Source organism: Cnephaeus nilssonii, assembly GCF_951640355.1.
Source record: "Cnephaeus nilssonii genome assembly, chromosome: X".
In the NCBI taxonomy this organism is placed as follows: domain Eukaryota; kingdom Metazoa; phylum Chordata; class Mammalia; order Chiroptera; family Vespertilionidae; genus Cnephaeus; species Cnephaeus nilssonii.
This window is the reverse complement of record NC_137071.1, coordinates 129,966,264-129,981,971: the sequence shown is the minus strand read 5'-3', so window position 1 is coordinate 129,981,971 and position 15,708 is coordinate 129,966,264. Positions and strand designations below refer to the sequence as shown.

At 50.8% G+C, this 15,708-nt stretch overlaps 1 protein-coding gene across 1 annotated transcript; it reads right to left on the bottom strand.

Annotated features, from left to right (window-relative positions):
* Positions 1-653: 653 nt before the first annotated feature.
* On the bottom strand, positions 654-1,493 carry PPP1R2C (PPP1R2 family member C; the record flags this gene model as incomplete). The annotated part of the gene is made up of 1 exon (XM_079764653.1): positions 654-1,493. One exon carries the CDS (start codon positions 1,491-1,493, stop codon positions 654-656), a length of 840 nt encoding a protein of 279 aa, XP_079620779.1.
* Positions 1,494-15,708: the final 14,215 nt, after the last annotated feature.

Sequence of the window (15,708 nt, the reverse complement as noted above, 5' to 3'; positions counted from 1 at the left end):
CTCAAACAGGCCAGTCATCCTGAAACAAGTGTTTTTCACTTTTCTTCCCCATTTTTTTTATTGATTAAGGTATTACAAATGTGTCCTTATCCCCTCATTATCCCTCATTTCCCCCACTCATGCCCTCCCCCTACCCCCCCCTTGTCCATTGGTTAGGCTTAGATGCATGCATACAAGTCCTTTGGTTGCTCTCTCCCCCTTACCCCCACCCTCCCCTGCCTTCCCTCTGAGGTTTGAGCTTCTTGAGGATTGATGCTTCTTTGTCTCTAGATCTGTTTTTATTCATCGGTTTATGTTATTCATTATAATCCACAAATGAGTACATCCATCAGTGAATATAAATTAGTCCCCCCCTTTAAACCTTTCTTTAACACATAAAAAGCTATATAATACACACATTAACCAAGTTTTATACAAGTACTGTGGTTTTGGACGGATATCGCAACCTTTATTAAAAAAAACACATTCCAGACACAAGAATATTAAGCAGGCACTTCCCACTTTATTGATTATTTCCTAAGCTTGCTATTTCATTATTACAGTACAAGCTAACTGCTGGCATTTCATTACTGGAAGCACAGTCCTATGGAACTAGAAGCAGTCTATTGTCCTAAGAGGGCGCGCCAGCAGTGCAGCGCGGCCAGCGGGGTCTTCTACAGGTAGCTTGCTGGGGCCTGTAGTTCTTCACTTGCAGGACCATCCTCCTCGGCTTCTCCTGCCGCGGCCTTCTCTTCAGTGGCAACGGGTGGCTTTTCTTCGTCTTCGTCATCGATTTCTAAATACTGCAGTTCTTTGGCGATCAGTTCTCTTCCCAGCTTGATGTTCAGCCCTTCGGTGTAATGCAGCTTCCGCCTCAACTCGAACTGCCGCTGCCTCTCGATCTTGTCCAGGAGGAGTTTGCTGCTGTGGGCCTCCTTGCCCTCCAGCTCCCCCAGGCGGCAGTTCGGCTCGGTGGCGTCTAATTTCCCCAGGATGTGGCCGGCGGTGCCTCGGGCCTGCTCTTTGGCCTCGAACTCCCGCGCCAGGTCCTCGGCGCCTTCTAGGATCCGGACATGGGGCGTGCTGGGCTCGTTGATGTTCTTCAGATCGTAGTCTCGGTAGGCGGCCCGGCAGGTGGCGCGGATGTTGGACTCGTCCCATTTCTTGGACTTTCTGGCCTGGAGTTGGGTGAGGCCGCGGGACGGCTGGGCGGGGGCCATGACCGAGGAAGCCGACGCGGCCGACGCTGCCGACGCGGCCGAGGAGCCTTTGTTCTTCAGGATCCCCTTGATGGGCCTCTGGGAGCCGCTGGAAGCAGACATGGTGGGCGAGTGGGGGGGACTTGCCGAAAGGTGGGCCGCGGCAGCTTCCAGGAGCGCTTCCAGCTGACACTGAAGCGGGGTGTGTTTGGGCCTGGTCTCCAAGGCGCCGCGCCTCACTGCGCCTGCGTCACAAAGGCCGCTGCCATTGCATCGGCCCGCGACCCACGCCAACGTCACTGCCCCGCGGCCCATGCGGAAGTCACTGTCCCGTGGCCCATGCGGAAGTTACTGCCCCGCGGCCCACGCTGACGTCACTGTCCCGCGGCCCATGCGGAAGTTACTGCCCCGCGACCCACGCCAACGTCACTGCCCCGCGGCCCATGCGGAAGTCACTGACCCGTGGCCCATGCGGAAGTTACTGCCCCGCGGCCCACGCTGACGTCACTGTCCCGCGGCCCATGCGGAAGTTACTGCCCCGCGACCCACGCCGACGTCACTGTCCCGCGGCCCACGCCGACGTTACCAGCCCACGGCCCACGACGCCTAAGTCACTGTCCCGCGACACATGCGGAAGTTACTGCCCTGCGGCCCATGCTGACATCACCGCCCCACGGCCCACGCTGACGTCACTGTCTTGCGGCCCACGCTGATGTTACCAGCCCACGGCCCACGCCAGCGTCACTGTCCCGCGACACATGCGGAAGTTACCGCCCCCGCGGCCCACGCAGACTGTCCGCTGTTTGTTTGTTTTTAAGGGAGTCAGGTAGGAAGTATTCATGAGTTGCACAAGAAACAGGGTGACATTGTCTTGTGAATTCCTATATACAGTGCATGGCGAGGCTATGCAAAATGGATTTTTCCGTGTGGGTCACTGTCGAAAATGCCACAGCCAATACTTTGTTGGAAGGATTGGTGGCATTGGAACTAGAAGGCAGTTAACTTCTCCTTCTCCCTCCTGTTGCCATCCATACCTTCCTTTCTTCCCATCTCCCCTCCTCCCCCGCCACACACACACAACCCCTTGACCCCTGTCCTGCTCTGCCTGCCTTTTAGTGAATGGCCCCAGTGTCCACACACTTACACTGGCTGGGGATCTTGGTGCTTTCATATTGTTCACTCTCCAATCCAGCCCTCAGGTATTGACATAAATGATTCCAGAAACTCTCCAATTCTGTCTCTTCTACCACTACCTTGTTTCAAGTCTCCATCATCTCTTGTGGGGACTACAGCCACAACCTTGGAACTTTGCCTCATATAATCCCTTCTTCTGACAACTGAGTGCCACCAAAGAGAAATCTGAAGGGGCATTCCAGACTGTGGGAAGAAACTAGAAAAACTCTCTGGGACAGGAAGGAAGGTGGCTGATCCTGGAACAGAAAGTCCAGAACAGAACGTTGGAGGGAGAGTGGGGAGAATCGGGGGGCGGAGGGGAGGGAGGCCTCCAACAGATAATGGATCAGCTTTCTGGCCTCTTCTGGATTTTCATCTCTATGTTAAAGAAAATTGGCAGCCAGTAAACACATTAAAAGAGAGAGTGACAAGATTGGATGGGTGTTTTTAAAAGACCGCTCTGGCTGCAGAGTGGATAAGTAGTTGGATGGCAGCACTCATAGATGTCATAATTATATCATCTGTGTACATTAGAGGGTAAACTCTAAGAGGTACAGGAAGGTGTCTCTTTTGTATATCATTATCTCCAGGTTTGTATCTTCACAACATGATGCTGGACCTGGCACATAGTAGGTATTACAAAAATATTTATTAAATGAAAAATTAATGATAGAAGATAAGGAACTTGAAGAATGAGGAGTGCTACTGGAGAAAAACAGAGCTCTAGAGCCTTTACAGTTAGTTACAATTTATCCAGTCGGTCACCTGGGACAAACAGCTCCCATGTGGAACTTGGGGGCTGTTAAAAGGAGTGACTTTGGAACATTTTGTCCTTCTCAAACCTCACAATGACACTCTTCTAAAGAACAAAAAGGAAATGAAGATCCAGTTTCACTTCCCCCCCCTCCAGGTAGCATTCACAAGACTCTTGCCCCTTCTGATAACATTTTGCTTCCTCTTTGCGGGGGCTGACCAGCAACCCCTGAAGGACGGATGAACAGATCACTCAGACACAGTTGGACTGTGAAAGAGAGGGCTAAGGGGCCCCCGGCCCTAGTGGCCAGGGCAGCCTCTATTGCCCGCCTTGTTAGGCCTTTACTGGAATTTTTATCTTTAGGTGCAATCAGCAGGGTGAGTAATCTTGGGAGGACACATGTGTTTACATGGTCTCTAGGCAAGGACATCCAGGGATTAAGCGTAAGGATTCCAGTCAACACCCCGGGGGTCTGCATATGCACAGGCTTGTTTGGAAAGGTCAAGGAAGAATCAGGGGCACCCCCCCCCCGCCAAGTCTCCCCTAAGTCAGAATTCTGATAAACAGGAAGGCGGCCTTCCACACACTTCCCTTTTCTCAGAATGTCCTCCTGACAACTATCCAACCAAGTCTCCTGTGCTCCCCAGCACCTCTTCTCTCCCTCAAGGTCTTTTTGCATTTTAGAACAAAAAGCAAAAGCCTGAAAGGACCATAAAACTTTTACAAGGGTCTTAAGCACCTTCGCTTCAAGTTGTCCTGTATTGTCCAAAGTCCTACTAATTTCAGGAACTGCAATCACTCTAAAACGGTGTTATTCATCTCAGAAAAAGAATTTCCTAATACCATATTCTTTGAGAAAAGCTGTATTGTGTGGTGAGGGCTTTCAAGGATTCAAAAGCTGATATTCAAGGCTATAAGCAAAACCTCCGGTATGTGAGGGAAATAAAAACAACCTTCATTATTCTGAAATACTCCAGGCCACCCTCCACAAAGCCCAAGTGAAAGGCAGTGCAGACCAGCACAAACGCAATTTGTCTTTCTGGCTGGTAGGCATAGTGGGCCTGTGCATGTTGAGCTGCAAACAGGATGTTAATGAAGACGCTGATTCCAGTGCATTGGGATTTTGCTTTTGTGTGTATATAACACCCACCCCTATACACTGTGATCTGAATATACAAGCTGTTCAATATAGAATCAGTCAGTGATCCAGTAATTCTTGAGTATTCTGAAACTTATTATTCAGCAGCACAATAGCAGGAGCAGTGTGATGCTGAACTATTGCCTGGGCTATAAATAAAGCCATTTAAAGAATGAAATCACTAAGCACTACAGATTTCAGGTGAATATAACTTAAAATAATCCCTTTTCACCCACCATTTGCTAATTACCTGCTTAATGAATGTTGCCCTAAGGAAAAAAAAACAAATTTTGAGTTCTTGTCATCACACTAAAAATTCTTAATTTAGTCAACATTACTACAAGCCTCAAAGTTAGAAATGATCATCAGTCTTTCTAGTATTCCTCTTTACATGGTTCACTTATATTACCCTAGGACAAGGGCAGGGCAGATACGTCTGAGGTTCCATCATAGACACACAGTCTCCCAGGGCTGACTAAAATTTTCCCAGTGAATGACACTTTATATTAAAGTAGATACAGGCCTAGAAACTCTATATTTCAACAAGTATTTAGTGGCCATCCACTACATTTCCAGTTGTCTTCAATGAGTTAATATTTGGCAAGTCCATCTAAATATGCATATTGTTCTATCACCACAGTTTTAAAATACATTAAAAACATCACTGTTGCCCAGCTGCATGACTCAGTGGTTGAGCGTCAACCTATGAACCAGGAGGTCGAGGTTCAATTCCCGGTCAGGGTACATACCTGGGTTGCAAGCTTGATCCCCAGTGTGGAGTGTGCAGGAGGCAGCCAATACATGATTCTCTCTCATCATTGATGTTTCTCTCTCTCTCTCTCCCTCTCCCTTCCTTTCTGAAATCAACAAAAATATATTTTTAAAAACCACTGTTATTTAAAATATTCTGTGAATTCCCTGCTGTTTGCGCAGGATCAGAGTATTTTGCAGAGCGCTGCTTATTAATCACGGCAGTAGACCACTCAGCAGCATCTTTTCTTCCAGTGCGAATCACCTCCCTTCTATGGAGATATTCTCCAAATGCCATAAATACAGGAGTTTATTCAAAAGGAGATCCGAACAAGGAAGATATCCCGGATGTCCCACTGGGTGCTATTAGTGAGAGAGAAGTATAACGCTGAGAAGAACACTTTTCTACTACAATTTTAAGACTAATTGCGCTGCCCGAAGTGGGGATTAATAGTAGTTCACCCATGTAGTATCTAAAGTCATGCATCAATTCACCCAAGAATTGTCCACAGTGCTTAGAGAATTATGTTCGATACCGTGTGGTTAAAATTGGAGCTAGGAAGCAGTAGAGTTCGTCTCCCTGCGTGAAGGTGGTAACTCCAGAATTCTCACTGCGAGGCATCACAGTGGTGGCTCCTGAGCATCACAGGGACCTGAGGAGGGAGGACAATTTGAAAAGCACTGCAGGAGAGAGTCATTGTCCAAAGCATGAGTTTTGGTGATCACAAGTGTCTACTTTCTTAGTGGTCACTTGTTTTGAGAATGGGGGTAGAGAGATTTTCTACTGTAGTGATTCAGACAAGCACATTCATTGAGAACAGGTCACAAAGGAGACAGGCTATCAATGAGAATTTCTGATGTTACATAGTAAACATCAACTCGCCACACTCTAAGGGGATCATCTACTTCTGGAACATTAACGGAAGAAAATGTGATCAATGGGAATGTCTGCTAGAAGTTATGCAAAAAGCAAAGTCAAAGACATCAGAAAACAGGCCTAGCAGGGAGTAGCTGAAGAGTTTGTAGTAGAAAAGTGTTCTTTGTGCTCCCTAAACACCATGATGTTTCATGGCTAGGAAAATGAAAGGACATTGTTCTTTTTTTTTTTTTTTTTTTGCTCTTGACCCTATTTGCTCAGGGAAAGAGCTGTTGATAAAATAGAACATGCAACATGCGCTTATTATCTATTTTTGTATATAAATGTTATAAAGTTGGATTCCAGAAAGTATTATTTTGGCTTGGGTGGAAATCCTGAAAGTCATAATTTCCAAGCTCCTCATTGCTTAGCTGATAAGATTGATTTAGATAAAATTCCCTTCTCATTTCTGCCTCCTTGGTCTGCACTATTTTCTATTTGCACAAGCACTTTTAAAAAAGAAAACAAAAGGGCAAACCCACCAGTTTCAGAGGGATTCAAAATGTGAATCTCGTGTTCTCTGAATAGCAAGTTCAAATATGAGGTGCAAGTTCAGCGTGAGGCACAAGTGGAAAAAGTTTTGAGGGCAAAGAGTCAATAAGCCACTTGACCAGTTTTCCAGTTCTGGATGAACCATAGTCAAATTAGAAAAGCAATAATGTGATCCAGGGCAGCAAAATTCAATTTTGCCAACAACACTGAGATTCCTTGAGGCAGCTTTTTAAAGATGACGTTATAGACAGGATTATTTCCCATGTGTACAAATATGGCTGGGGAGAAAAACACACACAGAGAGATATAAGGTGATGTGTGATGTCTTCTATGCTAGAAACAAATTTTCTTGTTATTATATATCTATACTTTTGAAAGTGCATTATAAAAACAGCAAGAGAGTATAATAGAAAAAGAAATGAAACGCTGCAAGTCTTTTTTATGATGTTTCACACACACAAAAAGAAAAAATAACTCACAGAATCATCAGATTTCTTAAAAGATGCAGTAAATATATTGTTAGCATTCCAATGACTCACTAACAAGATGTTGTCTGCAGGGAGGCGGGGCAGGAAAACTGTCACCAAATTCCAGTCAATGATCTATAGTATTTGTGACTACCACATGCAGAGTGTCAGCTGGCAATTTATTCTGGCTGATGTAACCCGACAGTATCTTCTTCCTTTCTGACAACCAGTCCAGTAAGTAAGGTTAACACATTTCAGCTCTAATGAACAGAAGTACACCTAGCTGTGGAATTTGGTTCTGTCTTAGTCATGCCTATGTGTTGGTTGTGTTTAAACAGAGCCAGCAAAACAGCTCATGGCAGGCACTCACACACTGGGACAGAAAGGAGGGCGTCACAGAGAGCAGAAGAGTGGTTGTCACACTTCAAAGTGCCTCAGAAGCCCCCGGAGGCTTGTTAAAATACAGAGCATCGAGCCCCTGACCCATGCTTCTGATTCTGTGGGACTGGGGCAGACACAATCTGAAAATTTGCATTTCTAGGAAGTTTCTAGGTGGATGCTGTTGTTAGTGGTTCACAGGCCGTACTGAGAACCACTGGAGTAGAACAGGGTTCCTTTCCCATCTGGCAGGTGACTCAGACAAATCCAGGTCCACATCTGGAAACAGCACTCTCTACTCTGTGGAAAACCAAGTAGGCAGAAAGAGTGTACCACAGAGGGAGAGAATTTATTCTGCCAGAAGAGGCCAGGAAATACTTGTATAATAGGTATTTTTCAAACTAGACACAAAGTGAAAGAGGCCCAGATGATGCTGAAGATGGCTTATGGATGATGAGTACAAATAAGTCTTGGGATTGATCTTTAATATGCTATAGCAGTAGGAAGGCTACTCCTTTTATAACTATACTAGAGGCCCGGTGCATGAAATTCGTGCATGGGGGGGAGGTTCCCTCAGACCAGCCTGCACCCACTCCAATCAGGGACCCCTTGGGGGGTGTCCAACCACCGGTTTAGGCCTGATCCCACAGGATCTCACAATCTGGGACTGCTGGCTCCTAACCACTCACCTGCCTGCCTACCTGATTGCCCCTAACCTCTCTGCTGGCCTACCTGCTCTCCCTTAACTGCCTCTGCCTGCCTGCCTGATCGCCCTTAACCTCTCTGCCTGCCTGCATGATCACCCCTAACTGCCTCTGCCTGCCTGATTGCCCCTAACTGCCTCTTTCTGCCTGCTGGATTGCCCCCAACTGCCCTCCCCTGCTGGGCTGATTGAGCTCCCAACTGCTCTCCCCTGCTGGCCTGATCTCACCCCCAACTGCCTCTGTCTGCCTGATCACCCCTAACTGCCCTCCCTTGATGGCCTGATCTTGACCCCAACTGCCCTCCCCTATCAACCTGGTTGTCTCCAACTACCCTCCCCTGCCGGCCTGATCTCGCCCCCAATGGCACTCCCCTGCCGGTCTGATCTCGCCCCTAACTGCGCTTTGCTGCTGGCCTGATTGCCCCTAACTGCCTCTGTCTGCCTGATCACCCCCAACTGCCCTCCTCTGCCAGCCAATTTGGTTCTGATTGGTCAGTTTCTATGCCAGTCAGTGTCTCTGAGCCTATCAACAGGGCCTGATCAGAAAGGCAGGGCTGATCAGCAGCCCTGGTGGAGGCCTGGAGAGAAATGGAGGTGTGGCTGTTGGCCAGGCCGGGAGAGAAATAGAGGCAAGTTCTGATCAATGGCTGCCACAGAGGCTATGGACCAGACCTTGCCTCTCTCTCTGCAGGCCTCTCTCCGGGCATGATCCACAGCCCCCTAGGCAGTCAGTGCTGGTCAGGGTGCCAGCAGCAGCCCCAGTCAGTGCTAGCTCACCACAGCAACACAGCACTGACTTCTGGTCTGGTCGAGACTTCGGTTGTAATGGTGGTTATGACCCTGGCTCTTTATTATATAGACTAGTGGCCTGATGCATGAAATTCGTGCACGGGGGTGGGGGTGTCCCTCAGCCCGGCCTGCACCCTCTCCAATCTGGGACCCCGCGAAGGATGTCCTACTGCCGGTTTACAGGGATCGGGCCTAAACCAGCAGTCAGACATCCCTCTCGCAATCTGGGACTGCTGGCTCCTAACTGCTCACCTGCCTGCCTACCTGATTGCCCCTAACCACTCTGCCTTCTGGCCTGCTCGCCCCCAAATGTCCCCCCCTGGCCAACTTGATGACCCCCAACTGCCCCCCTGCCAGCCTGCTCACCCCCAACTGCACCCCTTGCTGGCCTGCTAACCTCCACCTCCCCTCCCCACTGACCTGTTCACCCCCAACTTCCCCCCTACTGGCCTGCTCACTCCAAACTGCCTCCCCTGCTGTCCTGATCATGCCTAACTGACCCCCACTGATGGCCTGATCACCCCCAACTGGCCCCTCTGCTGGTCTGCTCAACATCAGCTGCCCCCTGCTGGCCTGATCATCCACAACTGCCATCCTATCCTGGCATGATCACCAACAACTGCCCTCCCCTCTTGGCCTCTAACTGCCTCTACCTTGGCCCCGCCACCATGGACTTGTCCAGAAGAACGTCGGGAAGATCTCCTGGAAGGTCTTCCAGTCTAATTAGCATATTACCCTTTTAGTAGTATAGATAGAGGCCTGGTGAACAGGTGGGGGCCAGCTGGTTTGCTCTGTAGGGTGTCCAGGATCAGGGTGGGGGTTCTTTTGGGGTGTGGGGCAGCCTTGGCTAGAGGCCTGTGGTGGTTTTCAGGCCAACCATGCCCCCATGGGGTGAGGGTCCCCACTGGGGGGGCATGGCCAACCAGGGTGAGGGGCTGAGGGCTATTTCCAAGCTGGACACATCCCCTTCAGTGTGGGGGTTCCCGCTGGGATGCCTGTCCAGCCTGGTTGAGGGGCTGATGGCTGTTAGTAGGCTGGCCACGCCAACCAGCGGGGACTCTTACCCCATGGGGGTGTGGCCAGCCTGGGTGAGGGGCTTAGGGCTGTCTTCTGGCTGGCCACACCCCCTTCAGGGAGGGGGTCACTACAGGGGTACTTGGCCAGCCTGGGTAAGGAGCTGATGGCTGTTTTCAGGCTGGCCAAGCCCCCCAGTGGGGACCCTCACCCCATGGGGGTGTGGCCAGCCTGAAAATGGCCCTCAACCCCTTACCCAGGCTGGCCATGCCCCCATGGAGTAAGAGTCCCTGCTTGGGTGCCTGGCCAGCCTGGGTGAGGGGCTGATGGCTGTTAGCAGGCTGGCCACGCCACCCAGCGGGAACTCTTACTCCATGGGGGCGTGGCCAGCCTGGGTGAGGGGCTGAGGACCGTTTTCAGGCTGGCCACACACCCTTCAGGGTGGGGGTCCCACTGGGGTGCCTGGCCCACCTGGGTGAGGGGCTGATGGCTGTTTGCAGGCTGGCCAAGACCCCAGCAGGGACCCTCACCCCCTGGGGAATGGCCAGCCTGGGAGAGGGGCTGAGGGCCGTTTTCAGACTGGCCATGCCCTTGGCAACCCAGGCCCGCAGTCCCGCCTTGAGCGGAGGCCATGGCAGGCTGGAAGCCTCTGTTGGCCCGACCCAGGTCCCCAACCCTTTCTTGAGCGGAGGCCTGGGCCAGCAGGAAGCTTGGCTTCCTCCATCTCCAGGGGCAACCCAAGCCTCCTGCTCCCTCCAGCTCCATGACCACCGCTACCTTTGTTGGGTTATTTGCATACTTGCTCCTGATTGCCTGGTGGGCATAGCAGAGGGGTGGTTAATTTGCATGTTTCTCTTTTATTAGTGTAGATACTAGAGGCCAGGTGCATGAAATTAATGGAAAAGGGAGTGTCCCTCAGCCCGGACTGCACCCTCTCACAGTCTAGGAGCCCTCTGAGGATGTCTGACTGACGGCTTAGGCCCGCTTCCTAGGGAGTGGGCCTAAGTCGTCAGTCAGACATCCTTAGTGCTGTCACGGAGGCAGGAGAGGCTCTCTCCACTGCCACTGCGCTCGCTAGCCATGAGCCCAGCTTCTGGCAGAACGGGGCTCCCCCTATGGGAGTGTAATGACCACCAGGGGCAGCTCCTGCATTGAGTGTCTGTCCCCTGGTGGTCAGTGCACGTCAAAGTGGAATGACTGATCATTCCACTGTTTGGTTGATTTGCATATTAGCTTTTTATTATATAGGATATGGAGGGGCCCATTACCCTTTGTTTTATTAAATGTTCACATTGACTACTTGAGATGATTGAACATCTACACTAATAAGAAAGAAACATGCAAATTGACCGTCCCTGCACTACGCCCACCAGCCAATCAGGGGCAACTATGCAAATTAACCCAACAAGTTGGTGGAGGACATGGAGCTGGAGTGAGTAGGATGCTGGGGTTGCCCCCGGCAATGGAGGAATCCAAGCTTCCCTCCGTCCCTGGCCTCTGCGCAAGGAGTGGCTGGGTGCCTGGGTCGCCGGGGGCAACCCAGGCTTCCAGCCGACCCTGGCCTCACTCAAAGAATGGCTGGGGACCTGGGTCACCAGGGGCAACCCATACTTTCAGCCCACCCCTGACCTCTGCTCAAGGAGTGGCTGGGGGGGCGTGGCCAGCCTGAAAATGGCCCTCAGCCCTTTACCCAGGCTGGCCACACCTCCATGGGGTGAGAGTCCCCCCTTGGGAGCATGTCCAGCCTGCAAACAGCCAGCAGCCTCCCACCCAGGCTGGCCAGTTACCACCGCAGGACCCCCCACCCTGAAGGGTGTGTGGCCAGCCTGAAAATGGCCCTCAGCCCCTTACCCAGGCTGACCATGCCCCCATGGAGTAAGAGTCCTTGCTGGGAGGCGTGGTCAGCCTGCAAACAGCCATCAGCCCCTCAACCAGGCTGGCCAGGCACCCCAGCAGGGATCCCCTCCCTGAAGGTGGTGTGGCCAGCTTGAAAACAACCCTCAGCCCCTCACCCAGGCTGGCCACACCTTCATGGGTTGAGGGTCCCTGCTGGGGGCCATGGCCAGTCTGCTAACAGCCATCAGCTCCTCACCCAGGCTGGCAAGGCATCCCAGCGAAATCCCCACCCTGAAGGGGGTGTGGCCAGCTTGAAAACAGCCCTTAGGCCCTCACCCAGGCTGGCCATGCCCCCCCAGTGGGGAACCTCACACCATGGGGATATGGCCAGCCTTCAAACCACCACAGGCCCCTCGCCCAGGTCACCCTACATGCCAAGGGAACCTCCATGCTGATCTGGGACACCCTTCAGTGCAAGCAAGCCAGCCCCCCTCCCCCACCGTGCACCAGGCCTCTATCTATACTAATAAAAGGGTAATATGCTAATTAGACTGGGATACCTTCCAGGAGACTTTCTGGACATTCTTCTGGACAAAGATATGGTGGTGGGGCTGAGGTAGAGGTGGTTAGAGGCCAAGAGGGGAGAGCAGTTGTGGGTGATCAGGCCAGGATGGGACAGCAGTTGTAGGTGATCAGGCTGGTGGGGGGGGCGTTGGGGGTGATCAGGCCTGTGGGGGGGGAAGTTGGGGGTGAGAAGACTAGCAGGGGTCCAGTTGGGGGTGAGCAGGCCATCATTAGTGGTCAGTTGGGGGTGATCAGGACAGCAGGGGCAGTTTGGAGTGAGCAAGCCTGGAGGGGGCAGTTGGGGGCAAGCAAGCCAGTGGGGAGGGAAGGTGGGGGTGAGCAGGCCATCAGGGGTGGGGAAAGTTGGGGGCAAGCAGGCCAGCAGGCAGAGTGATTAGGGGCAATCAGGCAGGGAGGCAAGTGAGCGGTTAGGAGCCAGCAATCCAGGATTGTGAGAGGCATGGCTGACTGCTGATTTAGGCCCGATTTCTGTAAAGCAGCAGTAGGACATCCTTTGTGGGGTCCCAGATTGGAGAGGGTGCAGGCCGGGCTGAGGGACACGAATTTTGTGCACCGGGCCACTAGTCTATATACACTGAGTGGCCAGATTATTATGATCTCTGAACGCATAATAATCTGGCCACTCAGTGTGTGTGTGTGTGTGTGTGTGTGTGTGTGTGTGTGTGTGTGTGTGTATTATATATATATTAGAGGCCCAGTGCATGAATTCGTGCATGGGTGGGGTCCAGCCAGCCTGGCCAGGGGGAGGGGATATGGGCAGTTGGCCAGCCTGCCTGCTGGTTGAACTCCTAGTCGAGGGGACAATTTTCATATTAGCCTTTTATTATATAGGATATACACTGAGTGGCCAGATTATTATGTGTTCAGAGATAATAATAATCTGGCCACTCAGTGTGTGTGTATATATATATATATATATATATATATATATATATATATATGGCTAAGGGACCATCGCATCCGAAACAACTGAAAGGGGGTGTGGCCAGCTTGAAAGGACAACCAAACAGGATGTTTGGAGCAACTACGCTGGCAGGGGGTTAGTGAGGGATGACCAAATGATTGAGCAGCAGTCTGCATGGGGCGACCAGGCCAGCAGGGGGATTAGTGAGGGGTGACCAAACAACTGAGCATTAGGCTGCCTGGGGTAACCAGGCCCACAGGGTGGGTAGTGGGGGTGACCAGGCCAGCAGGGGGGTGGGCAGTGAGGGGCAACCAAATGACTGAGCAGCAGGCTGCATGGGGCGACCAGGCCAGCAGGGGTGTTAGTGAAGGGTGACCAAATGACTGAGCAGCAGGCTTCATGGGGTTACCAGGCTCGCAGGGGGGGCAGTTGGGTGTGACCAGGCCGGCAGGGGGGTTAGTGTGGGGCGACCAAATGACTGAGAAGCAGGCTGCGTGGGGCAAGCAGGCTGGCAGGGCGGTTAGTGAGGGGTGACCAAACGACTGAGCAGGAAGCTGCGTGGGGCAACCAGGTCGGCAGGGGGTTCGTGAGGGCAACCAAATGATCGAACAGCAGGCTGCATGGCTGGCAACCAGACTAAGAGAGGGGGCAGTTGGGGGTGACCAGGTAGGCAGACAGCGTGGGGCTACCAGGCCTGCAGGGGTGGCAGTTAGGGGCAACCAGACTGGCAGGGGGGGCAGTGAGGGGCAACCAGGCCAGCAGAGGGGGGCAGTGAGGAGTGACCCGGCTGGCGGGGGGAGCAGTTGGGGGCCACCACGCTGGCAGGGGGTGCAGTAAGGGGCAAACAGGCTAGTGGGGGGCACTAAGGGGAGACCAGGCCACCGGGGGGCATTTGGGGGTGACCAGGCTGGTGGGGGGGCAGTTAGGGGTGATCAGACAGGCAGGGGAGGGTAGTTTGGGGTGACCAGGACAGCAGGGGAGGGCAGTTTGGGGCATTAGGCAGGCAGACAGGTGAGTGGTTAGGAGCCAGTGGTTCTGGATTGTGAGAGGGTGCAGGGCAGGCTGAGGGACACCCCTGTGCATGAAGTTCGTACACCGGGCCTCTAGTATATTAAATAAGATAGTGGGTTAATGTTACTTTTGGCATCAGGTAGTGGTTGCAGGACATATTCTTTTGGACAGTGCAACTTTATTGACACCCCCTGAAATGTCATCTCACAGATAATCCCCAGTAGGTAAGGCATGCCACATTTGTCCAAATATGCTTCATCTGACAGCCAACCTCGCTAGATGTAAAGTACCTCACATGTAGAGATCATGTTTGCAATGTCCTCTATGCCCCCTTTAGCTCCTAGTGCACACAGTAGGGTTTGATAAATGCTCTCATTAGTAAATGTCAAGGATCAATACACGCACATACATTAGACCAGGCGTCCTCAAACTACGGCCCGTGGGCCACATGCGGGTGTTTTTGCCGTTTTGTTTTTTTACTTCAAAATAAGATATGTGCATGTGCATAGGAATTTGTTTATAGTTTTTTTTTAAACTATAGTCCGGCCCTCCAACGGTCTGAGGGACAGTGAACTGGCCCCCTGTTTAAAAAGTTTGAGGACCCCTGCATTAGACAGTCAATGTTTGGGGCCATTCCAGCTGATGGCTGCTTAACTCTAATAGAAAATCCTCCCTCAGTGGATGGACACAACTCATCAAAGAGATTAGCCTCCATCCCATTGTAAAATGGTCACTTTAGATAACTGTGTTCAAAATTATATATTTCATCATCAGGTTTTTTGAGAATATGCACTTAAAAAAGACAAAAGGGAATATTGCTTCATGGCTCAGGCAATATATCTCTGTCTTTATTGTTTGTTTAGCTCTTATTATGGTCAGTTGTGCCCTGAATTATTCCATTTCCCATTTCTCCATACCATTATACTTTCAAATATTTCAGAAACAAAGTACCCTTTTTTTCATTTTTCTTTTTCGTGGAGAAGTATTGAATATGACAGGACCTGGCATCACCTAATGAGAAATAGCTCTTGGGCCACTTACGACATTTATTAAGATGATGTTTTCCCTTCTGAGATGCATGGGCTCTAAAACAAAACAATGAAGGACCAAAGAGAAGACAAGAGCCAAAGAAAAATAGAAGAATCAGGCTTATGAATTTAGGCTTAGGCTGGTAACATTTACAAAGGCATTTTGAAAATTTCCTTTAGAGAAAAACAAACACAAGCAAAGAGACACCAGGGAAGTGGGATTTAATATATCATGAGATTTATTACTTTTTAGTGGCTTCTTTCATTAGTAACCGAATATTCTCACAAAGAGAAAAGTTCCTCACATCGTCTATTCATCAAGGAACCTATAGTAGAGAAAGACATTTCTAGGTGTGTGTATTTTAAAATATATTTTTATTGATTTCAGAGAGGAAGGGAAAGGGAGAAAGAGATAGAAACACCAATGATGAGAGAAAAATCATTAATCAGCTGCCCCCTGTACGCCCCACACTGGGAATGGAGCCCGCAACCTAGGCAGATACCCTTTACTGGAATTGAACCCAGGACTCTTCAGACTAGAGTCTGAGGTTCTATCCACTGAGCCAAACCGGCTAGGGTTCTAGGTGGTTTC